The following is a 19,716-nucleotide window of genomic DNA, read 5'->3' as shown; positions in this document are numbered from 1 at the left end:
GATAGATTGAATCTGACAGTTGTCATAATTTGGGTGTGATAATTTCATGAAGAAAGGACCAATAGAAATGCTCTAAAATGACTGGGAATGACATCTTTTTGCATTGACTCCCATTTAAGGCTAAGAAGCTGTAAAGGGGCCATTGTGGAGCACATATATGCCCTGCACTGACCCACAAATGCACTCTGGACGATGGCCACGTGATCTGCACATGCGCAGTGAATGAGTGGGATGTAAACAAAAGCAGGTTTAAATGAAATCTGGTGGTTCTGGTTCTGGTTGCATTGGTCTGTATATACACGACTGTCCAAAAGCTCAGAATCACTAATAATATTATATTATTATATTTTTAGGTTTTATGTACAGTAATGACTCGTACATTGTGTTTGTAGACATTTATTATATATAATAACAAACTTGTATAGCTGAAATAGCAGCTTTACAGGAGAAGAAAAAAAAAATAACGTATAATGGAAGTATATAGAGAATACGTTCTATTGGTCCATTCATCATTAAATGTTAAATAATATTTTAAAGGAAATTGTATACAGTAATTCTCTGTTTACAGTTTGTTTATTCATTTTCTCAGCGATTTTAGGATCTTCTACAGCTATGATCATCATTCTGGACACTTCGTAGCCTCATACTGATGATCTGAACGCTGTGGATTGTGGATTGTTACTGAAAGCATTGACTGAACAGTGATCTCAGACTACTGAACGTGTCTCATCTACTCAAACACACCCGTCTCTTCTGTTGTTCTCTGTTTTCCAGGCGTACACTGTACAGAACCAATACGGCATTCCACATTCAGAGGTAAGATCTGTGGAGACGAGCTGCTCAGCCTGGCTCCTCGCAGTAGTTAACAGTGAGCTATAGCTCACTCTGGTGTTCAGGGGCCGGATTCATAAAAGTGTCATAAGGAAGACGTTTGTTAGATTAGCATTTTTCTTCACGTTTACTAGTTGTTAACTTACTAGTTGTTCTGCAAAACTTCTTTTTTACTTTTCTTTTAAGAAGAAAATCGAAGGACAATTTTTAATATTTAAAAATAGATATTTTCTTAAATGTTACAATTTTTAATTAAATGAAATCAAAGTTTGTCACTTAATCATACATGATACAGCCAGTAGTAAAATGCTTGATTAAACTGCTTGGTCACATGAAACAATCGTGAAACAACAATGGCCAGGATAAGCAGACAGAGTGTATAAAATAAAGATATATAAATCAAATATAAAAATAAAAAGTTTTTTTTTTTTTAAATATGAAAAGAAAAAGAAAAAGTGAACAGCTAAATAAAAATCTATGCATAATATGTAAATAGATACAAATATATACAAATATGCATACAAATATATACATAAAAAAGAACAATAAATTAATATGCATGTGTATATCATGAAAAAAAGCAGTTGAACTTTATAATGCGTCCCAATTCCATTATAAATGATAATCTCCAAAATGACCTGGAATAAAATCTGTCTAAATTGACCTCTGTTGAAAGTTGAGAAGTTCTTTTCCTCCTCCAGTAAGGTTGTCATTTGTAAGATAGAGGGTTTTTCTAAAACACTGATGATATATGGTTTGTAAAGCTGTACTTCAGTGCTACCTTATTCCTGAAACAGGAAGGTAAAAATTCAGTTAATCTTACAAGTAAAGGTGCTGCAAAGGGTTCCGCCTTTTTGGGGGAACCACTTTTGGGTACATGAAGAACTGTGTTTGTAGTAGAGATGGTTCCTGATTCTTCAAATCTGGACCTTAAATCCAGTTTCCAGTCCAGCAGCCAGCTACACCTGCTGAATGCGGGTTCGATTGTAGGTTCAGGTGTAAAGTCAGTTCAGGAAGTGCAGGATTTCAGTTGCGCTACATAGACTTGAGGTACGTCTTAGATAGGACCATGTAAAGTGACGGTAGCTCGCGTAGGTTGGCGCTTTTATCCCTCTGCAGTAGTGCTGCACCGATACCGATACCGATACTGTATCAGCCATCAGCTCAGCAGCAGAACCTTTGTAGGACCTTGATTTTGAAGAGTGTAAGCCGTCATACATTAATTCACTCATGTCTCTCTCTCTTTCTCTTTTAGTTGGCCAAGCTGCATCAGTTGTCCATGCAACAGGGACTTGCACCCATTGCCCAGCCAGCAGCTACCCCTGTCCTGCCTGGTAGGTTTGCCCAGCCTTGCTGCCTTTTGCGTATAAAGCGTAGAGTCACACAAACGAGGCTAAACAGATCTTAAGAAGGTCTGCCAGGTTGCCAGATTGTGCTTAAATACCTCCCTTATACCACATTGCCTCTGTGATTTCTTATTCGCCGTGAACCACGGACAGGCAGTGGTCAAGATCAAGCGTCCCAGTCCTTTCTGTCTTGTCTAATGTAGCTTCTTCCCGACCCCTGCGTCACCGCGTCACGCCTGTACTTTCAGAAGACATCCCAGGGTGAAGCACCCGGGTGCATAAATGTAGATCAAATGGACCTCCCACCACTGCCTGCGCCAGTCTAGCTAATGCACCTGCACTCTGAGGAGCATATGGTTTGCGTAGATTAGACCTGAGAAAAATAGGGCCAGCCTTAGCGAGGATTTCACAGTAAGCACCAGAGGCTTTTCAAGTCCAATTTCCAGCCAGGCCAAAGGATGGGATCTGCTCAAACCCTCCCAGGAACCTGCAGACATGGGATATTACCCCCCCTGCTCCTGCATCGTTCCAAAACATGGCAAGATCTCCTGCCACGTTCCCGTGTATTTGTTTAGTTTTCTCCAAGCAGCCTATTTCCTAGTCAATCGACTGTTAAGCATTAGGGTAAATAAGCACTTTGGCTCAGAAAAGAAGAGGAGGAAGAGGAGGGAGGAGGGGTAAAAGCCTCTGAGCAATTTCCGTGCGTCGAAAAACGAGCACAATAGTAGCTTCCTCCTGCTGCCGAAGCTGGGAGAGCATATCCCTCTCATGATATGGCTGGGGAATTCGATTATGTTGGAGGTAAAAAGCTCATCTGTCAAGGCACTGTTTCAGTCTATTAAAAAGGGCTCCTGACGGGCAAGGAGGGAGGGCGGCTCAGGCCTCTGGCCCAGACAGGAAGCGCGGTGGCTGGCGTTAAACGCCGAGCGATAGCATCCAGGTGGCCGGAGCAGATAGCATGGGATGGTCATGGTCAGGGATGAAGATGTCGGTGCTGGACAGTGCCGTCCAAAGATACCGAAGTCTAGGGAAGAGATTTACAGTAAAACTAAGTAAAAGTAACTTGGACAGCACAGTGAACAGAGCTCAGTTCTACACTCTCAGACTACCACGCAGAGCTGGGCGATACGACCTCAAATCAGGATCAGTTGAAGATTTTACCTCGATTATGATTAATAAGAGATTCTATTGGCTGCTCGAGTTGCTCAGTTGGCTCGGTGTTTAAATTCTCCTCCCTGTTGCTTCCATGTCGTAGACACGTGGTAAAGGCGTGGTAGTGTTTTTAGGGGGACAGTGCATAAACACTCAGTGGAGAAAGTATTAACAGATTTTTTTTTAGTTGAAATAATTGGCAAGATTGTCCATTAGAGGATCTGAATGTTGGTACCAAGTTTTATATGATTTTATTTTTATGATTTAAGGTTTTATTTTAATAATTATTTTTATTAATCTGAATTATTGTTAGTAACTATTTAACCTTTTAATTTTACATTTCCACTTTTTTTTATTTATAATATTTTATTTTAATTAATTTGTGCATTTTATTGTGATCCCTGTTTGACTTATCATTTATCAGTTTTGCTATTTTCTGTTTTTGGTTTCTTTTATCAGATTTTTAATTATTTGGATTTATCTACTATAATTGATCACTCAATCAGCAATCAAATCCTCACAGCAATGCTAGTAGAAAGCATTTTTGTTTTCTGGACTGTAGAAAAAGTTACTCCAACAAAAACAGAATCATTTTTTGTATATACTCCTTGATTTTGGAAAAAGCAATGAATTAGCAGGGGTGTCCAAATACTTTTGTCCATATAGTGTGTGTGTGTATGTGTGTGTTTGTATATATCAACAAAATGCAGTAGAACAGAAAACGAAGGGGGAAAAAAATCCTCACAAATGCCTCTAAACCATCCATCAGGTCCCATCCGGGAGACTGAGCTCCGTGTCTAGACTGATGGGGGAACAGTCAGCATGGCGGGAAAGAGGAGATATAATTCAGCGCCGCTTTAATGCCGTTACAGTTGTTCTCAGTTTTTGCGGAAGTTCTCCTGGGCTTGATTAACGCAGTAACCTTCCTTTCTCTCAGCAGGCATGGACTCCAATTCCCAGACGGCATCGCAGGAGCTCCTCATTCCGAATGACGTAAGAGTCCCGCTCTAAGGCCTTATTATTTCACAGAAGTGCTTTTATGGCTTAATTCCTACAGCTCTGATTTAGTTACACTTGGCTAATGAGGCAGTCTGTCTTCGCTTCAGAAGAAGGCCTTCAGATTGAAGATGCAGTCTCCAGGTTTCAAGGCTAGGCTTTAGTTGACTAATGATATTGAATGTGGCTGTGCGGAAGACTGTAGTCTGGATGAATGAAGCCCGACACGTAGCTTTACGGCAAGCTGGAGAACCCCCAACCCTCCAGATTGTAGTGCTTACCTTGCTCCCGACACACCTGATCCAGCTAATTAGCTAATTACCAAGCCCTTCCTGAGCTGAAGGTGGTGTGTACCCTGCTGCGTAGGGTAAGGTGGTCCTCCAGGTTCAGAGTTGGGAACCACGGGTCTATGAGATTTATGAGAAGGACACAACCCGAACCAAAGCTGTTATAAATCCTCCAGGCCTAAAATCTTGTGTGTGGAGGCAAGTTTAATATATTAACACGGACGGTCCCTTTGACATGCACCTGTGGGCTTGTCGTCGAGGATCTGCGAGAGTTCATAACGTTACTGAGAGCGCAGCCCCAGCAGGCCTCAGAGAACAGTTCTTCTTCGAACTTTCCATATTTCCTCATGTAACCTAGATTCATCAAAGCGTCAACAGAAACACTCCTCCATCCATCCATCCATGCGTCTATCTATCCGTGCCCGTCCCACTGCCTGGCTCCCCCTGAGGAGCGTCAGAAGGTTCGGTTCAATCCTGTCACGCCGGCTGACGTACTTCGTGCCCCTCTGCTGTCAAAACAGAGCGGTAAATAAAGCAACCCTGGAGCCTTTCATCGGAGCCCCCAGCTCACAATACAGCAGCCCGCCACTCTGGAGGATAGCTCAACGTGCCTGTCATGCCTGCAGACTGGGGCTCCCCCCCTGCCCTCATGTCTCGCTGAGATCACTGGATTAATCTCCTGGCTGTGGGTCCAGCCAAAGGCTCCGACCAGTGGTGATATGCAGTGGTGGATTGTGGGCTTTGTGCTTGGATAGTGGGGAGAATGCTTTGGTGGGGTTGAGGTGTTCTTGGTCGGGCTGCTGCGTTGACGGGTAGGATTGGAGTTGTTTGAAAGAAGTAGGCGAGTGATCGCTCCTCTTTTGGAGGGAGTAATCCAGATTCCTATTCAACTGAGACATGTTAAAGAGGCGAAATAACAGGGTGGTAAACAGGGTGGTAGATCTGAGCATTTTCACCTCAACAAAGTCACCTTCAAATTCACTATTTTATACATTAAAGAACAAGTTAAAATACTAAATAAATGTGTTATTTCGCACCTTTAATAGTATAAACATACACAGTATAGTTCAGTTATATTCACAAAACTGCACTGATTATCAAAATAATATAAATTACCTTCTCAAATGATCATAAACATAATTAAAAAAAACAAATCTTTACTAAATATGAACTTCAAGCACAATAAAATTGGCATTAAAATGAACTTAAAGTCTTTAATATTCATAATTGTAAGTCAAGATTATACCAAGTCATATGTATATTAATATGTTCAAACCAGTTAAACCTAATTTAGTAATATAGCACACTTCAAACAAAATTGACAAAACAAAATATTGAAACAGTTTAAAACAATATTTTAAACAGAAACAATAAAAAATTGATAATTAAGATAGAAGATAAATAACAGACATTTTTAATCCTAGACAAAAGTTTTATTCAAAGTACTTTACAAGCGATTGATAAAACAATATATTAAAATAGATTTCAAAACGATTTTTTAAACTAAGAAAATCAAGATGGCTAGTTAAGATAGTAAAAGATAAATAATCAAATTATTAATTCTAAACAAATTAATATTTAAGTTTAAAGAACTTTAATCAGTTGATAAGATTTTAAAATAGATTTAAAAACACATTTTTCATTAAAAAACAAAAGATGGTATAAAAGATGGATAGTAAAGATAATAAAAGGTAAATAAATGAACATTGTTTAAACAAAGTAATTTATAATCTGTTGATATTACAATAGATTTAAAAACTAATCTTTTCAACAAATAAACGAGATAAATATATATGTATATGTATACGTATAAAATATGACAAAACATAAATAATAGAAAACAATACCTTTTTAGACCAATGTGCTTTAAATTCAGTGTGCAATTGACAAAATATAACATATTAAAATAGAGTTTTAAAACTATTTTTAAACTCTATTAAAAAATAAATAAATGTATTTATTACTCTATTTATTTTAAACTATAATATTAAAAAATGCTTGAAGAAAAATAACAGGATAGTAAGGATAAATAAGAGAAATGTTACAGGCAATGAAAAATGTAAGTATGCAAAGTAAAACAGTAAAATGTTTATCAAATGAAAATGAAATAAACGAACTAAACATAATCAGTAATAAATTCTATGAATAAATTAGTACAAATAAATAAGTGAATACAGAGTAAATAAATGATAAATAACAAATGAATACTAAGATCATACACATTTTATAAAACACTACATAAAAGCCAGAATCAATCAATAGATCTTCATGGTCAAGTCATTCTATATTAAATCTGCCCATGCAAATATATGATATGCTTTAAAATATATGAAATATATATATTCCCTTCCCACCGAAAGGGCATCCACATTCATATGCTCACAAAGAGGCTATAAGCAGAGAGCTAACGTGGCATTTATTATTGAAATGCCCTTGCAGCAGAGCGATTCCACAGCTAGGCGACATCAAACAGACATCAAACGGCTGGCAGACTAAGTTGTTTATCACTCGCAATCAGGTCCCACTCTCTAGAGGAGCTGCTTCTCCACGGCAGCCCACCCCTCTAAGTCTTCGGGAACATGTTGCAATTAGATTGGGATCAGACCCAGTGCTTGAGAACACAGCGGCAGAGACAAGTTGTCGGGTCTATAAGTCTGACGGCTGCCCAGCGAGCCGGCTCAGAGAGGCAGCCAGAAGCAGAGGGAGCGGCCTCATCTTCGCAGAGCTGTGTTCTCCTCCAGCTCCCTGCCTTTTCCGAATTACAAAATGCGGCAGGGATTCACCCCAAAATAGACCCGCCGCTACCTCAGAAGCCAGGGGATTTACCCTAGCTGATGTTATTTGTTCCTCTAGGGGGAAAAGCTCTGGAAGGCTGTGAACTGCTGACGTCAAAAAATAAATAAAATAATAAAAAAAAGTGGTTTTATGTTTTCGCTTCAAGTAGATATGAAATACGAGACCTGAGTTTGCGGGACCTGCTTTTGTCCCATCCTGAGCGTTAGAGCAGCCCTAGGATGGAAAACTGTATTTGCTGAATAAGGAGAGTTCAGTAGATGGAAGCGACAAACCGTGAACCTCAACCACGGCTGTTCCTCCTTCAAAAGAACCTCCAGCTGAACCAGAGCAGAGCTGGAAAACAGGCCGAACTCCAAAACTCTTACATCACCGTTATATTTACACCCTGAAATTTACATAAATGGTAAAACGTGACGCCGACTTCAGGAGAAAACGCTGCTGTTGATACTGCAGAGCAGCTCATCACCTCCAGACAGGTTGCTACCAGAACCAGACGAGGCAAAATCCAGGGACGCCAATGGCGATCCGCGCTTGGCTAAATGGGCTAACGCTAGCCAATGCTTGCAGACCAGCTTTTACCATCTCTTACATCTACATTTAAGGCATTTAGCAGACGCTCTTCTCCAGAGCGACTTACAAAAGTGCTTTGCTGTTTACCCAAGAAAAACCTGAACAGACAAATAGTTCAAAGATCCTCACAGTTTAGACTCTTTAGACCACTCTGCTGTTCGGCCAAGTATTCTCAGAAGAGGAGGGTCTTCAGTCTGTGTTTGAAGACAGCGAGCGTTGGACTCTGCTGTTCGGACACCCAGGGGAAGCAAGTTTCACCACTTCGGTGCAGGACAGAAAAAAGTCTGGACGCTCGTCTTCCGTGGATTTTGAGGGATGGCGGGTCGAGCCGAGCCGTACTAGAAGCTGGAAGGGCTCTTGGTGCGGATTGGCTTTTGACCATTGCCATCAAGTACGAAGGAGCTGGCTGGTCCAGTCTTGGCTTTGTAGACCAGAGTCAGGGTTCTGAATCTGATGACCTGGGCTGCAGCTACAGGAAGCCAGTGAAGAGAGAACGCAGCAGTGGAGAGACATGGCTGAATTTAGGAACGAAACTGGACTACCTCAGCTGAGCCAAACTGGAGCTAAATTCCTATCAGAAGAAAACAAGTGAAGAAGCAATTGGGGGCAAGGCTAAAAGCTAACCGACTACTACCTCGTCAGCTTGCTAACTGCACATGGAGAGAAGGAGAGGACAGCAGCAGAAATGGCATTGAAAAATATGCTGCAGTATGGGGGAGACATAGAGTTGTCACCAGTGACCTAAACCAGCCAATCAGAGCAGAGCTATTGGTTTGTTGTTGTTTTTTTTAAGCCAAATAACAGGGTGGTAAACAGGCTTTGCTAACTGACATATGAGCAGTTTTAATCCCGGAGTCATGCCTTTACTTTTTATACAACAGTCAACTGAAAATACTCAATAAACGCATTCTCTGACACCTCCGAGGGTGGACAGATAAATTCCTGAAAGCTTCATAAATGCGAGGATGCGGACAGACGGTGTGGAGGGGCTACGCCTGGGTGGCAACGAGACCTGCCGATCTTCCACCGAGCACTTAGACACCAACATAATCAGCTGAGCCATTAATAGCCCCAGGCACCGGGGAGAGCAGTGTGACAAATCAGGAGCTGCAGCGGCCGCATGACTTGTGAGGAAAGGAATGCTCTGTGGGTGAAACACACACACACACACACTCTCGAATGCTCTCAATGTGAGGGAGGAGTGCTGGGATAGGGAGGGGGAACCAAAAAAAAAAAGTGGGAGCTGTCTGTCAGACGAATGCCAAACTGCCAACGCATCTGCACCGGGGTCGCTTTATCATTGTCCAGGCCTGACACCGGGCCCTAAGGATCAAGGTCTCGGCACCCAGCCTCCTCCATCACGCAATCACCCATCCAGCCCCCAGGCCACAAGCTGAGACTAGCTGTCAGAGAGAACCTTCTACGGATTTGAGCGCCATGCATTCGTCCTGAGTGGGGTAGGACTCCCAGGCCACGGCCTGGTCTGTTGCAGGAATATGGAGACGCTCAGGGCGTCAGATCACACTTCCCTCTGCCTCCCTCTTTCAGGGCCGTTCTGTCCTTTTCAGGGGCCCTAAGCAGGACTCTTTTTTTGGGGGGGACCCCATCTACATAGGTCACTGACACGGAGTCAGGTCACATTTTGCCACTGTACACCAATCCAGCGTTCCTCAGTCTTCACAGGCTCGAAAGTAATTAGACAGCTGACTGATGAGGCTCCTGCTCAGATGTGGCCTGTTCCTTTATTATTTTACGGCAGATTGAGGAGTTAGGAGGTCTGGAGCAGAGTTCCAAGTGTAGAATTTCTCAAAAAAAAAAAAAAAAACACTTTTTGATCTTGCAGTTGTTTTATTTTACATTGTGGAAAATATCCAAGATGAATGGACCAATAGAAAAGCTCCAAACTAAAGTGCATCTCTAAAATTAGAATATTGTGAAAAAAGATAATATAATTAATTTATAATTTAATTATAAGGTAACTTGTCATTTTATAGTCACACATAAAATATCAATATTTCAAGCCTTTTGTTTTTATGTTGATACTTTTTGAACACTAATTTACTTAAACCTGAACAAAATATTGAAATAATTTTATAATTTAAGATTCTTGACTTGAATTATGTTATTTAGAGTTATTTTATCTTTTTGAATTATCAACTCAAATGAACATTTACACAATAATCTCATAATATAAACACAATTTCTATGTATTTACTGAGTTTAATATCATATATTTTTATATCAATATGTAACTTTTTCTATGACTAATTTTGAGGTGCGCTAGTATATGTGTGTGTGTGTGTGTGTGTATATGTATATATATATATATATATATATATATATATATATATATATATATATATATACACATTTTTAAGACATAAAAAAAGGAAAATCTTGTTTTTATTTTTTTTACTCAGGTCTCTAAAGCTAAATCCTGGCTGTGATTGGGTGGGCTGGACAACATGTTTAATCCTCGAATTGGCTCTAAAGAAATAATAAAAAATCCATAGAAAAAAATTGCCTGCTGAATGTCGAGGTGGGCAAATCCAGTCCTACAGGGCCTGATTCCTGCCTAGTTTTACGCTTTTCCTGCTCAAGCACTCCTGAATCATCTCACCTGGTAATTGCCAGGTGCAGTAAGTCTGTTAAAGCAGGGCCCTCGTTGCCCACCTCTGCTGTAATGTCATAGAAATAAAAAAGTCCCACTTTCCCCCTCGCTTGACCATCTTTCACATAACACTACAACAGAAACCCAAAAGCTGTTAGGAGACTTCCTGCCCTGTCGTCTTATTAGGTAGAGCCGGCTCTGCTCCAGCCGAGCTGATGTCGGGGGTCGAGAGGCTTGCCCGGCCCCCGACTGTCAAAACTATGCGGTCCGAGTACGAAGTGAGCAATGCGCCATTTGCTCGCTGCAAAAAATAAAGGAGCTGGATGAGTCAGAGTTCATCACCTGTTGTGGCTTCACACCAAGCGCCTGGATCCACTGAGCAAACACCACTATTAACCAACGCTCATCACAGAGACAATGCTGCCCACCGCTGTCGCCTTTCCATTTTGGGGGCTGATAATGAATAGATTGGGGCACGGCCCACTGACTCAGGGCCGTTTACTCAGCACAGCAGATGTTCCTGTAGCAGAGGGCTAAATGGAGGAGAGTTACATAACCACAGAGAATGTGTGCTCGGATGTGCGAGATACAGCCAGCGTTTCTGGGGTGTTGTCCTCAAACTCGTGTTTGAAAATCAATAGCCACTTAGCAGCACAGATGGGGGTCCAGCAGGGTGGTCTTGTTCTACACATTTTGATAGAACTTCAGTTGGCTGCCTAGATTTGACAGGTTTCACAGTATGAAGCTGGGCTTTAACTTTAACAGTGCTCCAGTGATAAAGAGGTGTGTAGACTGGCATCCTTTCCAGGGGGTCTTCCTGCGCCTACCACTGATTCTTTGCCCCCAATGATTCTGGGTACCCACCATGAGCCTGACCAAGAAGAACCTGATGGAACCAATCCATTAACTCCACGCATTCATTGTCCTCTCTCTTCTCTCCTCACAGCTGATCGGTTCCATCATCGGCAGACAAGGTACGAAAATCAACGAGATCCGTCAGGTATCTGGGGCTCAGATCAAAATCGGCAGTCAGCTGGACAGCACCAGTGACCGGCACGTCACCATCACTGGCTCTCCCATCAGCATCAACCTGGCTCAGTATCTCATCACATCCTGGTAAGCACCTCTATCCTGGCCATTGTTGTGGAACTGAAGCTCTTTGCAGTTGTCTGCCCACACACCCTCCGTCCCCCTCATACCCCCATATGCTAATCCAGGATCAATCTCCAGTCTCATCTTACCCGTAGCGAAGGCCTCAGATAAGGATCCAGTTGGAGAAAGCTGATTCTAGACCACAACCTCAGGCCATCTGCTAACGCGTGTGGCCTTCAGCAATCGATAGCTCTCGTCACAAACCGGACCGGGCTGTAGACGTTTTCGTAGCCGAGTCAGAGTCAGAAGCACCGTGCAGCTACAAAGCGGAGGAAAGGTGGCAAAAATAAGCCCAGCCGAGGAATTAATTGGCTGTGTTTCAAGCCAGCAGCTTGTTAGAGCTAAAGGCAGAGTACCTGGGCTGCCTCGCAGCCAGACTGTAATGCTCTCCCTGCAGAGCTCAGCATTCGCAAGTTTGATCAAATGTTGTCAGACAAGAACTGTACCAAGCTTTCCCCAATGTGAGGTTCTCCAGTGTTCTCCAGTCAGCGTATGACGGCAGTTGTCCAAAATGTGTCAAGCTGAAACCTCGTATCTCCAAAATCTTCAGAACTTTCAATGGAAGTCAAAGTTATTTTGCAGCATTTCTATTGGTCTAATTATCATGAAATTTGGACACAGTGTAAAGACCAACTGTCAGATTCATCGTGGAAAAACGTCAGAATTACACTTTGTCCAAATGTTTGTGGTTAAACTTTGGGTTTAATAGGACTCCCTAAACCAGGTAAACATAAACGAACTGCATGCCCAAGCTTCGACGCACCAGCCTGCAGGCCCTGGTGATGACCAGCCCCGCAGCGAAGCGATCTGCCCACCCTTTGAGAAAGCAAGGCCAACTGCGCTCTCTCTTAGGGCCTCGGCTGCTGATGGTTGGCAACATGACTGGGATTCGAACCAGCGATCCTCTGATCAAAGTGACAGTGCACCCTCACTCGGGGGCACCCTATGTTTTTATATTCATTGTTTCTTCTGAAAACAAGGGTGAGCAGGTGTCCCAATACTTTTGCCCGGTTCAAATTATGCCAAAAAAGCGGCTGCAGGTGGTGCAGCTGAATAAGGCACTGTCACTATGATCTGAGGATCGCTGGTTCGAATCCCAGTCATGCTGCTAGCCGAGTCCGCAAGAGAGAGCGCAATTGGCCTTGCTCTCTCCAGGGTGGGTAGATGGTGCTCTCTTCCCACATCGCTTCACTCCGGGCACATTGGTTACATGGTTTAAAAAATGAAAAAAAAGAGTGGCTTGACAGCGTCAATGTGTCAGAGGTGGTCTTCACCCTCACCAGTGTCAGGGACATCACATGCAATGGGAGGTACAGGTGATTGGCAGGTAGATTTTTTTAAAATCAATTTTTTCAAGATGGTAACACAAATAAAACACAAATACACAAATAAAAGCATGGTTTAGTCCAGAGTTCCAGGCGGCTCAGCAGTGCAGCAGAGCTGGAGACCCGGCACTTTCCTCCAAACGTGCCAGCTGCTCAGCAGTGTTGCATCAGTGGCAGTTCAAAAAGAGGCAGGGGCTGGTTTCACTTGTTTTGAAGGAAGCATGTGTTAAGCTCTTACCCTCCTAGTGTGGGGAGCACTGCCAGTGCTGCCAGTTTTCAAAAAAAATGAAAAGAAAATCAATATAAAATGTATTTTAATAAAAATAAAGTTAGTTATTTAGTTTAGTTCTTTGATGGCATAAAAGCACCGTTTTGTAAGGGAGCTACAGGTGTTTAGACCCTGTACATGCACATCTTTAAACCTTTGAGTAAGGTTCTTCACTCTCATCACCTTTAGTGAAGGGGTCTTCTATGGCATTGCTCAAAAATCAGCACAGTTTACTTTGGGTTTCCTTTGTTTTGCAGTAACTGGGTGTTTTACCATATTCACAGTCCCATATCTATGCTATATACGCTGCTGGAGAGTCAGGTGTTGGAGCTCTGTTTAGTTTAGTAGACTCCATTCTGAATCTGAAGGTTCACAGAGTGAATCATGAATAAATGTATGCTTGTCCCAGGTGTGTTCAACAAGCAGACTGGTGCACAGTCCGAGTCCGAGTCTTCCTAATAGCCAAAAAACATTTTTATTATGAGTATTGATTATTATTATTATTGCGATCTCCAGCATTCTCCAAGTTTCTCCAGCATTCTCCAAATTTCGTTTGTCGAAATGCTGCCAATTTGGTTCGTGATGAAGTTCTGAGACCGTGAGTCCAAAGGCACTCTACTCTGACAATGTTTCATTAACAAGTTCATTCAGTCTCGCTCTTTCATCTCAAAGAGTTTATTCACGTCTCAGAGCTCCGGTCGTCTACCAACGTCGCCCCCAATCGGGGTCGGCGTCAGAGAGCACATCCTTCGACAGACGCCGCATTACTGAGCATTGCATCAGGAAATTCTGCATATTGAACACACCACGTTGCTTCATTTTTGTCTATTGACCTCACAGTCACCTTAAAGGTCAGCGCACGCCCATAAGGCAAGGCATGGCAAGGCAGGTGTGGACAGGTGTGGTCGTGCCAATGTTCGCCTGCACTTGCAATGGAGACCGTACTGCCAAATGCATTTTCTTCTCTCTTTACCACCCAGTACAGGTTCAGGAAAAAATCCTAATGAATTTAAAATCGTTTTGTTTCTTTTCCCCAAGCCCCTACCCGAGCCATCACCCCGAATTAAACAGCACCTCCCCCATGAGTGCCAAGGTCCCCCCTCAAATAATCTGTTGCAACCTCCAGCAAAACACACCTCTCTTATGATTTTTCTTTTTTGTTTTGTTTTGTTTTGTTTCCTTTTTTGGTTTTTTCGACTTTTGTTTTCATTTTTCTCTCGATTTCTTTCTTTAACATGTCTTTTATTTAACCTTCTAACCCTTCTCCATCCGTGTCCCTTCCCCTTCCACCCTCCTCCCCAACACCTTTCCTCCTCCCTTCCTTCCTACCTACGTCCCTCCCCTTCCTCCTTCCCTCCCTTTCCTCCTTCCCTACCTTGTACAGTTTAGAGACCGCCAAATCCACCGCCCAGTCCTCCTCCATGTCGACCCCTGTAGACCTGAACATGAGCTTCACCCAGCCCGCCTCCCCTGCCTCGTCCTCCGCCGCAGCCCTGGCAGCGATGGGCGGCCTGCCCCACGCTCCCATCCTGGGCGCCCCCTATGCCCTCCCCCTCTCCAGCCTCCTGGGAATGAAATCCGTCCCCTTCCTGGCACTCTCCGCGCCCACTGCCACAGCAGCCGCAGCCGCCGCCGCCGCCGCAGCAGCCCCGGCCCACGGCACCCTGGCCTCCTACACGGCCAAAATCTCCTCGGCCAACGGCATCAAGAAGCCCGAGCGGCAGAAGTTCGCCCCCTACTGACATCGCCGGGGAAACGCAGCGGAGATCCTTCCGCACGACTTGTTCCAGGGACGGGAACCGGTGAGGGATTCCTTCAGCGGGCCTCCCCTCTTGCCCATTGTAGCCGTGTAGTCCAGAGACCTTTACTACCTTGATTTTGTTCGTTTGTTTGTTTAGTTTGATTTATTTGCATTTCTCATTCGGTTCCGTAGCGTCTTGAAGACCTGAAAAAAAAAAGAAATAATAAAAATATTAAGACACTATAATAGGAGGACGACGATTGCCTGTTCAGATCCATCTAGTTCTATTTATGTTTTCCGGCTACAGTAGCCTCGAAAGCCATAGCCTATTCCTGACCCGAAATTTGTTCCCCCTTCCTCCGGATCCTTATTATTACTATTATTATTATTCTAATTATAATCTACTCATCTATTGTCTGCTGTTATTTATTAACGATTAACGGAATATTCCCGCAGAAGAGTTTATGAGTTTATAAAGTTCGACACTGGGTGACTGATGCTAAACACACTTCTGTATCAGCTTTTATACAACAAATGTCTGTGTGTATGCTTCTGTATACAACTTTCTCATTTTTTTAAGAATCTTTAAACGATGTATAAAAAAAGGACATTTTTAAGACAACAGATTTAAACCTCGCTTTGTGTTACTGTTTGTTTTTATGTGCTGTTTTTTTTTTCGTTTCGCGTTTATTTGAAAATATTTATTTTATTTATTACGATTTCTCATTTTCTTTTGCAATCAATGTTTTATTTTCCATGACGAGACACACACACACACACACACACACACACACACACACACATACAAAACAGTGGTTTCTGCCCTCTCTCTGTCATGTTGGTACGACGTAACTTTTCTCGAGGTCTTGAGGTTTCTCTATTTAACTACTGAATATAAAAAATAATAAAAGGTGACGTGAGGAAGGAATTGTAAAGTCTGTAAGAGCTCGGACCTGCTTTACTTTAGCTATTTAATGCTAAACGAGAAGAAACGTGTCCTCCAGAGAGGCCAGGCTCCTCTCCGAAGGCCAGGCACACAAAGGCTACTATGCATGGTGACCGCCCTTGTCCGAAACTAGAGCTGCATGTTGACTCGGCCCACAGACACACACACACACAAACACACACACACACACACACACACACACACTCTTTCTGTCTCCCACACACACATATGCATACAGGGATGCACACACACTCCTAGCTAAAACAAACAGCAGCCTCGGTATCAAGCAGAAGCAGTGTAACAGCAAAGCAATACTAGACAAAAAAAAAGAAGTGTTGACTCTCTCTCTCACCCTCTCTCTCTCACACACACACACACACACACACACACACGTGCAGCAGACCTAGACGTAATTGTGCATCAACTGTAGCTATTGTAATCATGACTGTTTTCATCCACGAACGAGAATATTCTGTAGACTCTGTAGTTCGGTTCTATTTTAGTCCTTTTTTTTGTTTCATTTTTTTATAAATATATGAATATTATATAACTCACTTATTTTTGTAAAGCCAGATGTTATGAATTGAATGTGGCCATGGACGACTCACGGATTCATACATTTAGACGTGGTTAACTTTGACCCTGTGTTTGTGTTGGTTGTTTTTTTTTTGTTTGTGTTTTTGTTTTTATTTATTTCTAATTTGTTTTTTTCCACCACTAACATGTCTCACATACTCATTTGCATGAATTCAACTTTGGCGTCTATGCAAAACATCCCTTGATGGATTAACGAAGTATCCTGTGCCACGCCTCATTGACAGCCCTCAAAAGAACCACGCCGCCGGGGAAAGGGCTACGGGAGAACGATGAGGTGGACTGCAGGAAAAAGGGCAGGGCGATGGGCCCTGGACGTGCCGAAAAACACGTGATCTCTACTATATATTTGTTGTATTCTATCCATTCTCTCCTCATTCCAAACCTTAACACGTAACCACCATGTATACCTGTAGAAAATGCCACCGCGTTACTATATGCCATGCAGCGGCGTGACTCGCACTTGAACGGGATGATTCCACTACGGCCAAACGAGAATCGAGTGTGAAAATGTTCAACTGCTTGACTACTTTCTTCAGAACGTCCGTTTCGATCGGTTTTCGCATACCTGGATTTCACGCCGTGTCGACCGGGCACATGTGTGACTCTTGATTTCGCGCCATTCATCAATGCCATAGAAAAAAAATTCAATAAAAACAATACTGTATTAACTTGATTCTGCTGACCTCCTTTGTCATTCATGTGGTGTCTAATGTAAAGAACACTGATTATCTGGTTGCTATGGCACCTGTCATCAAGGGGGCGGGATCTACATATATTATACATATGGTTAAGCATAAGGATCTAATCACCTTGGACACCTTCACCTTGGTCAGAACACCTCCAAAAAGGTCTCAAAGCTCTCTTGGGTGTTTTCCCGCTGTTCGCAGTGGTCAGTACCAACCAAAAGTGCTCCAAAGAAGGACAACCAAAACCCAGTGGAGGCCCCACCTCCTAGGCCTCAACCTACAGGATCTTAAAGGAGTCAGATACCATAGGACACCTTCGGATGTCTTGTGGAGTCCATGCCTCAACAAATCAGTGCTGTTTTGGGAGCACGTAGAGGGCCTACTCAATATTAGACAGGTGGTTTTAATGTTATGGCTGTAACAGGTGTTGTTTTAGGGAGGATCTAACCTAACTGTGGTGACTAGACGACCACACTGACCAGGGTCAGAACATCCCCCAAAAGGTCTCAAAGCTCGTTTGGGTGTTCCCGGTATGCAGAGGTCAGTACCAACCAAGGGAAGGACAACCGAAACCTGTGAACCAGCAAAAGGGCCATGGGCTCCCTAAGCTCACTGATGCTCTGGAGGCCCCACCAACCTCACAACTTAACAGACCTCCAGCTGATCCACACAACGATTCCCCACACAGCACCCAAACGCTCTGTGGGTCTTCCATGGTCCTATACATCATCACCGTTACACAAAACCTTACAGGAGAAGGAAAATGCTTCCTAACTTCCAATGGAAGTCAATAGGAAAACCAGTATATTCCATATTCCAGGTCATGTTGGGGCGTTTCTATTGGTCCATTCATCAGGAAATTGGGATGCGAAGTAAAAAGCAACTCCCAGATTCCAAATAAGTCAAAAAGTGAAAAACGGCTAAAAAAAACACACTTTACGGTCAAAAATTTGTGGACACCCCTCCCTTTAAAGAAAGTGTTATCTTTAAGTTGCACTCATTACTGACACAGCTTGTGTAGTCCCCGTAGAGAAGTGTTGCCAATAGAATAGGACTCTCTGGAGCAGATAAACATGCATTTGGCCCTGGCACTAACAGCAGGCGTGGTCAAAAACAAATGCCAGATTCCTATTATGCCCAAAAAGTAAAAAACATGGACAATACTAGGTTTTTGCCTGAGAGTTCAACCTCACACTCTCTGGCAAAAAATTATAACATTTTTAAGATTAAGAAAATACAGGATTTACAGCACTAACACCTCCTACAAACTAAGTGAAGATATCCGTGTATATAAGAATAACCTCAGCTAGCTCGTCCTTATCTACAGTACATATAAATCCCAGCTAACATATGGGGTCCAACTGGGAACAAGAAAGGTTTGTCCTCAGGTCAGTGATGGGACCAGGAAGGGTTAAACCCATGTTAAATTAAGGTGGGCTGTAGCTGTGGGGCCAATTGGGGAAATGCACAAATGTACAAACCCACTCAGAGCCCACGCCCACCTGGAACCCACCTGGAACACCTGGAATAAATACCCAGACCTCACCTTTCTGTGGTTTAGTCAAATTTCAGGCTCATTTTCATGGCTTTAAAAAAAATAAATCGTGCGAGGCAGAGGCCGTTGGCCCACCCACTGGTAGACCCCGCCTCTCTGTTTTGACTCAGCTTAACCGGATCAGTCATTACTTACAGTGCATTTTCATTGGGCAGGAATAGCTCTGGAGAATCACTGGGATCTTTCTAGGAATAGCTGCTAATGTGAACATCGCTGTAATACACAGGTGCATCCATGAATCTACATTGACAAATCAGCTAGCCTTTCATCCCTCTGGCCTTCCGTTGGGTCCAGTCAGACAGCACCACCCAACTGGCCTGCCGTCATCCCCGCCCGAAAGAAACAAAGACTACAACCCCCCGAGATGAAAGCCTGCCATGCATAAGCTTACTCTACAACAGCTGCTCAAACACAAACAAATTCTTCCAGGCGGCAGGACTGGGGGTTATGCTGGGTGTGTACGTGTGTATGTGAGTGTATGAGTGTGTGTGTGTGTGTAAGGGAGAGAGAGAGAAAAAAAAAAGGGTGGCAGGGGATGTAATGATAACCCTACTACAGTCCCGGTGTCACACAAAAGACACTGGAGTTGTCTACACATACAATCAACCCGAGCATCCCGCAGAAGGCCACTTTACCCGCGCCTCCACCCGTGCTGATTTCCCCAACAACCTCCGCTTCACATTAGAGAACATCCCGAGACAAAAGGCCTGAGAAGTCACTGAGTAATTACAGTGCCGATAACCTCTTCCAGGCGGTGTTTGGAATAATAATTACAATTTACCAACAATTAAAAAAAGAGCCCGAGACAAAAGAGGCCCCGAAATGGAAGCTGGTAATTACAGGGTGACGGCCACTCG

The 19,716-nt window shown here is 43.1% G+C and overlaps 1 protein-coding gene across 5 annotated transcripts in view; it reads left to right on the top strand.

The window, feature by feature from the left end:
* The window catches only part of pcbp4 (poly(rC) binding protein 4), a 109,556-nt gene extending 92,279 nt beyond the window's left edge, over positions 1–17,277 (top strand). For 2 of the 5 annotated variants that reach the window (XM_072666024.1, XM_072666022.1), the window contains 5 exons: positions 775–816; positions 2,087–2,165; positions 4,270–4,322; positions 11,536–11,705; positions 14,719–17,277. In XM_072666024.1, the coding sequence (XP_072522125.1) occupies positions 775–816; positions 2,087–2,165; positions 4,270–4,322; positions 11,536–11,705; positions 14,719–15,076 (702 nt within the window). In that variant the 3' untranslated portion in view covers positions 15,077–17,277. The other 3 variants (XM_072666023.1, XM_072666021.1, XM_072666025.1) reach the window with 2 other exon arrangements.
* The last annotated feature ends 2,439 nt before the right edge of the window (positions 17,278–19,716 follow it).

This window comes from Salminus brasiliensis, chromosome 21 (assembly GCF_030463535.1).
Source record: "Salminus brasiliensis chromosome 21, fSalBra1.hap2, whole genome shotgun sequence".
Classification (NCBI taxonomy): domain Eukaryota; kingdom Metazoa; phylum Chordata; class Actinopteri; order Characiformes; family Bryconidae; genus Salminus; species Salminus brasiliensis.
The sequence above is the reverse complement of the archived record's forward strand: the minus strand, read 5'-3'. Positions and strand labels throughout refer to the sequence as shown.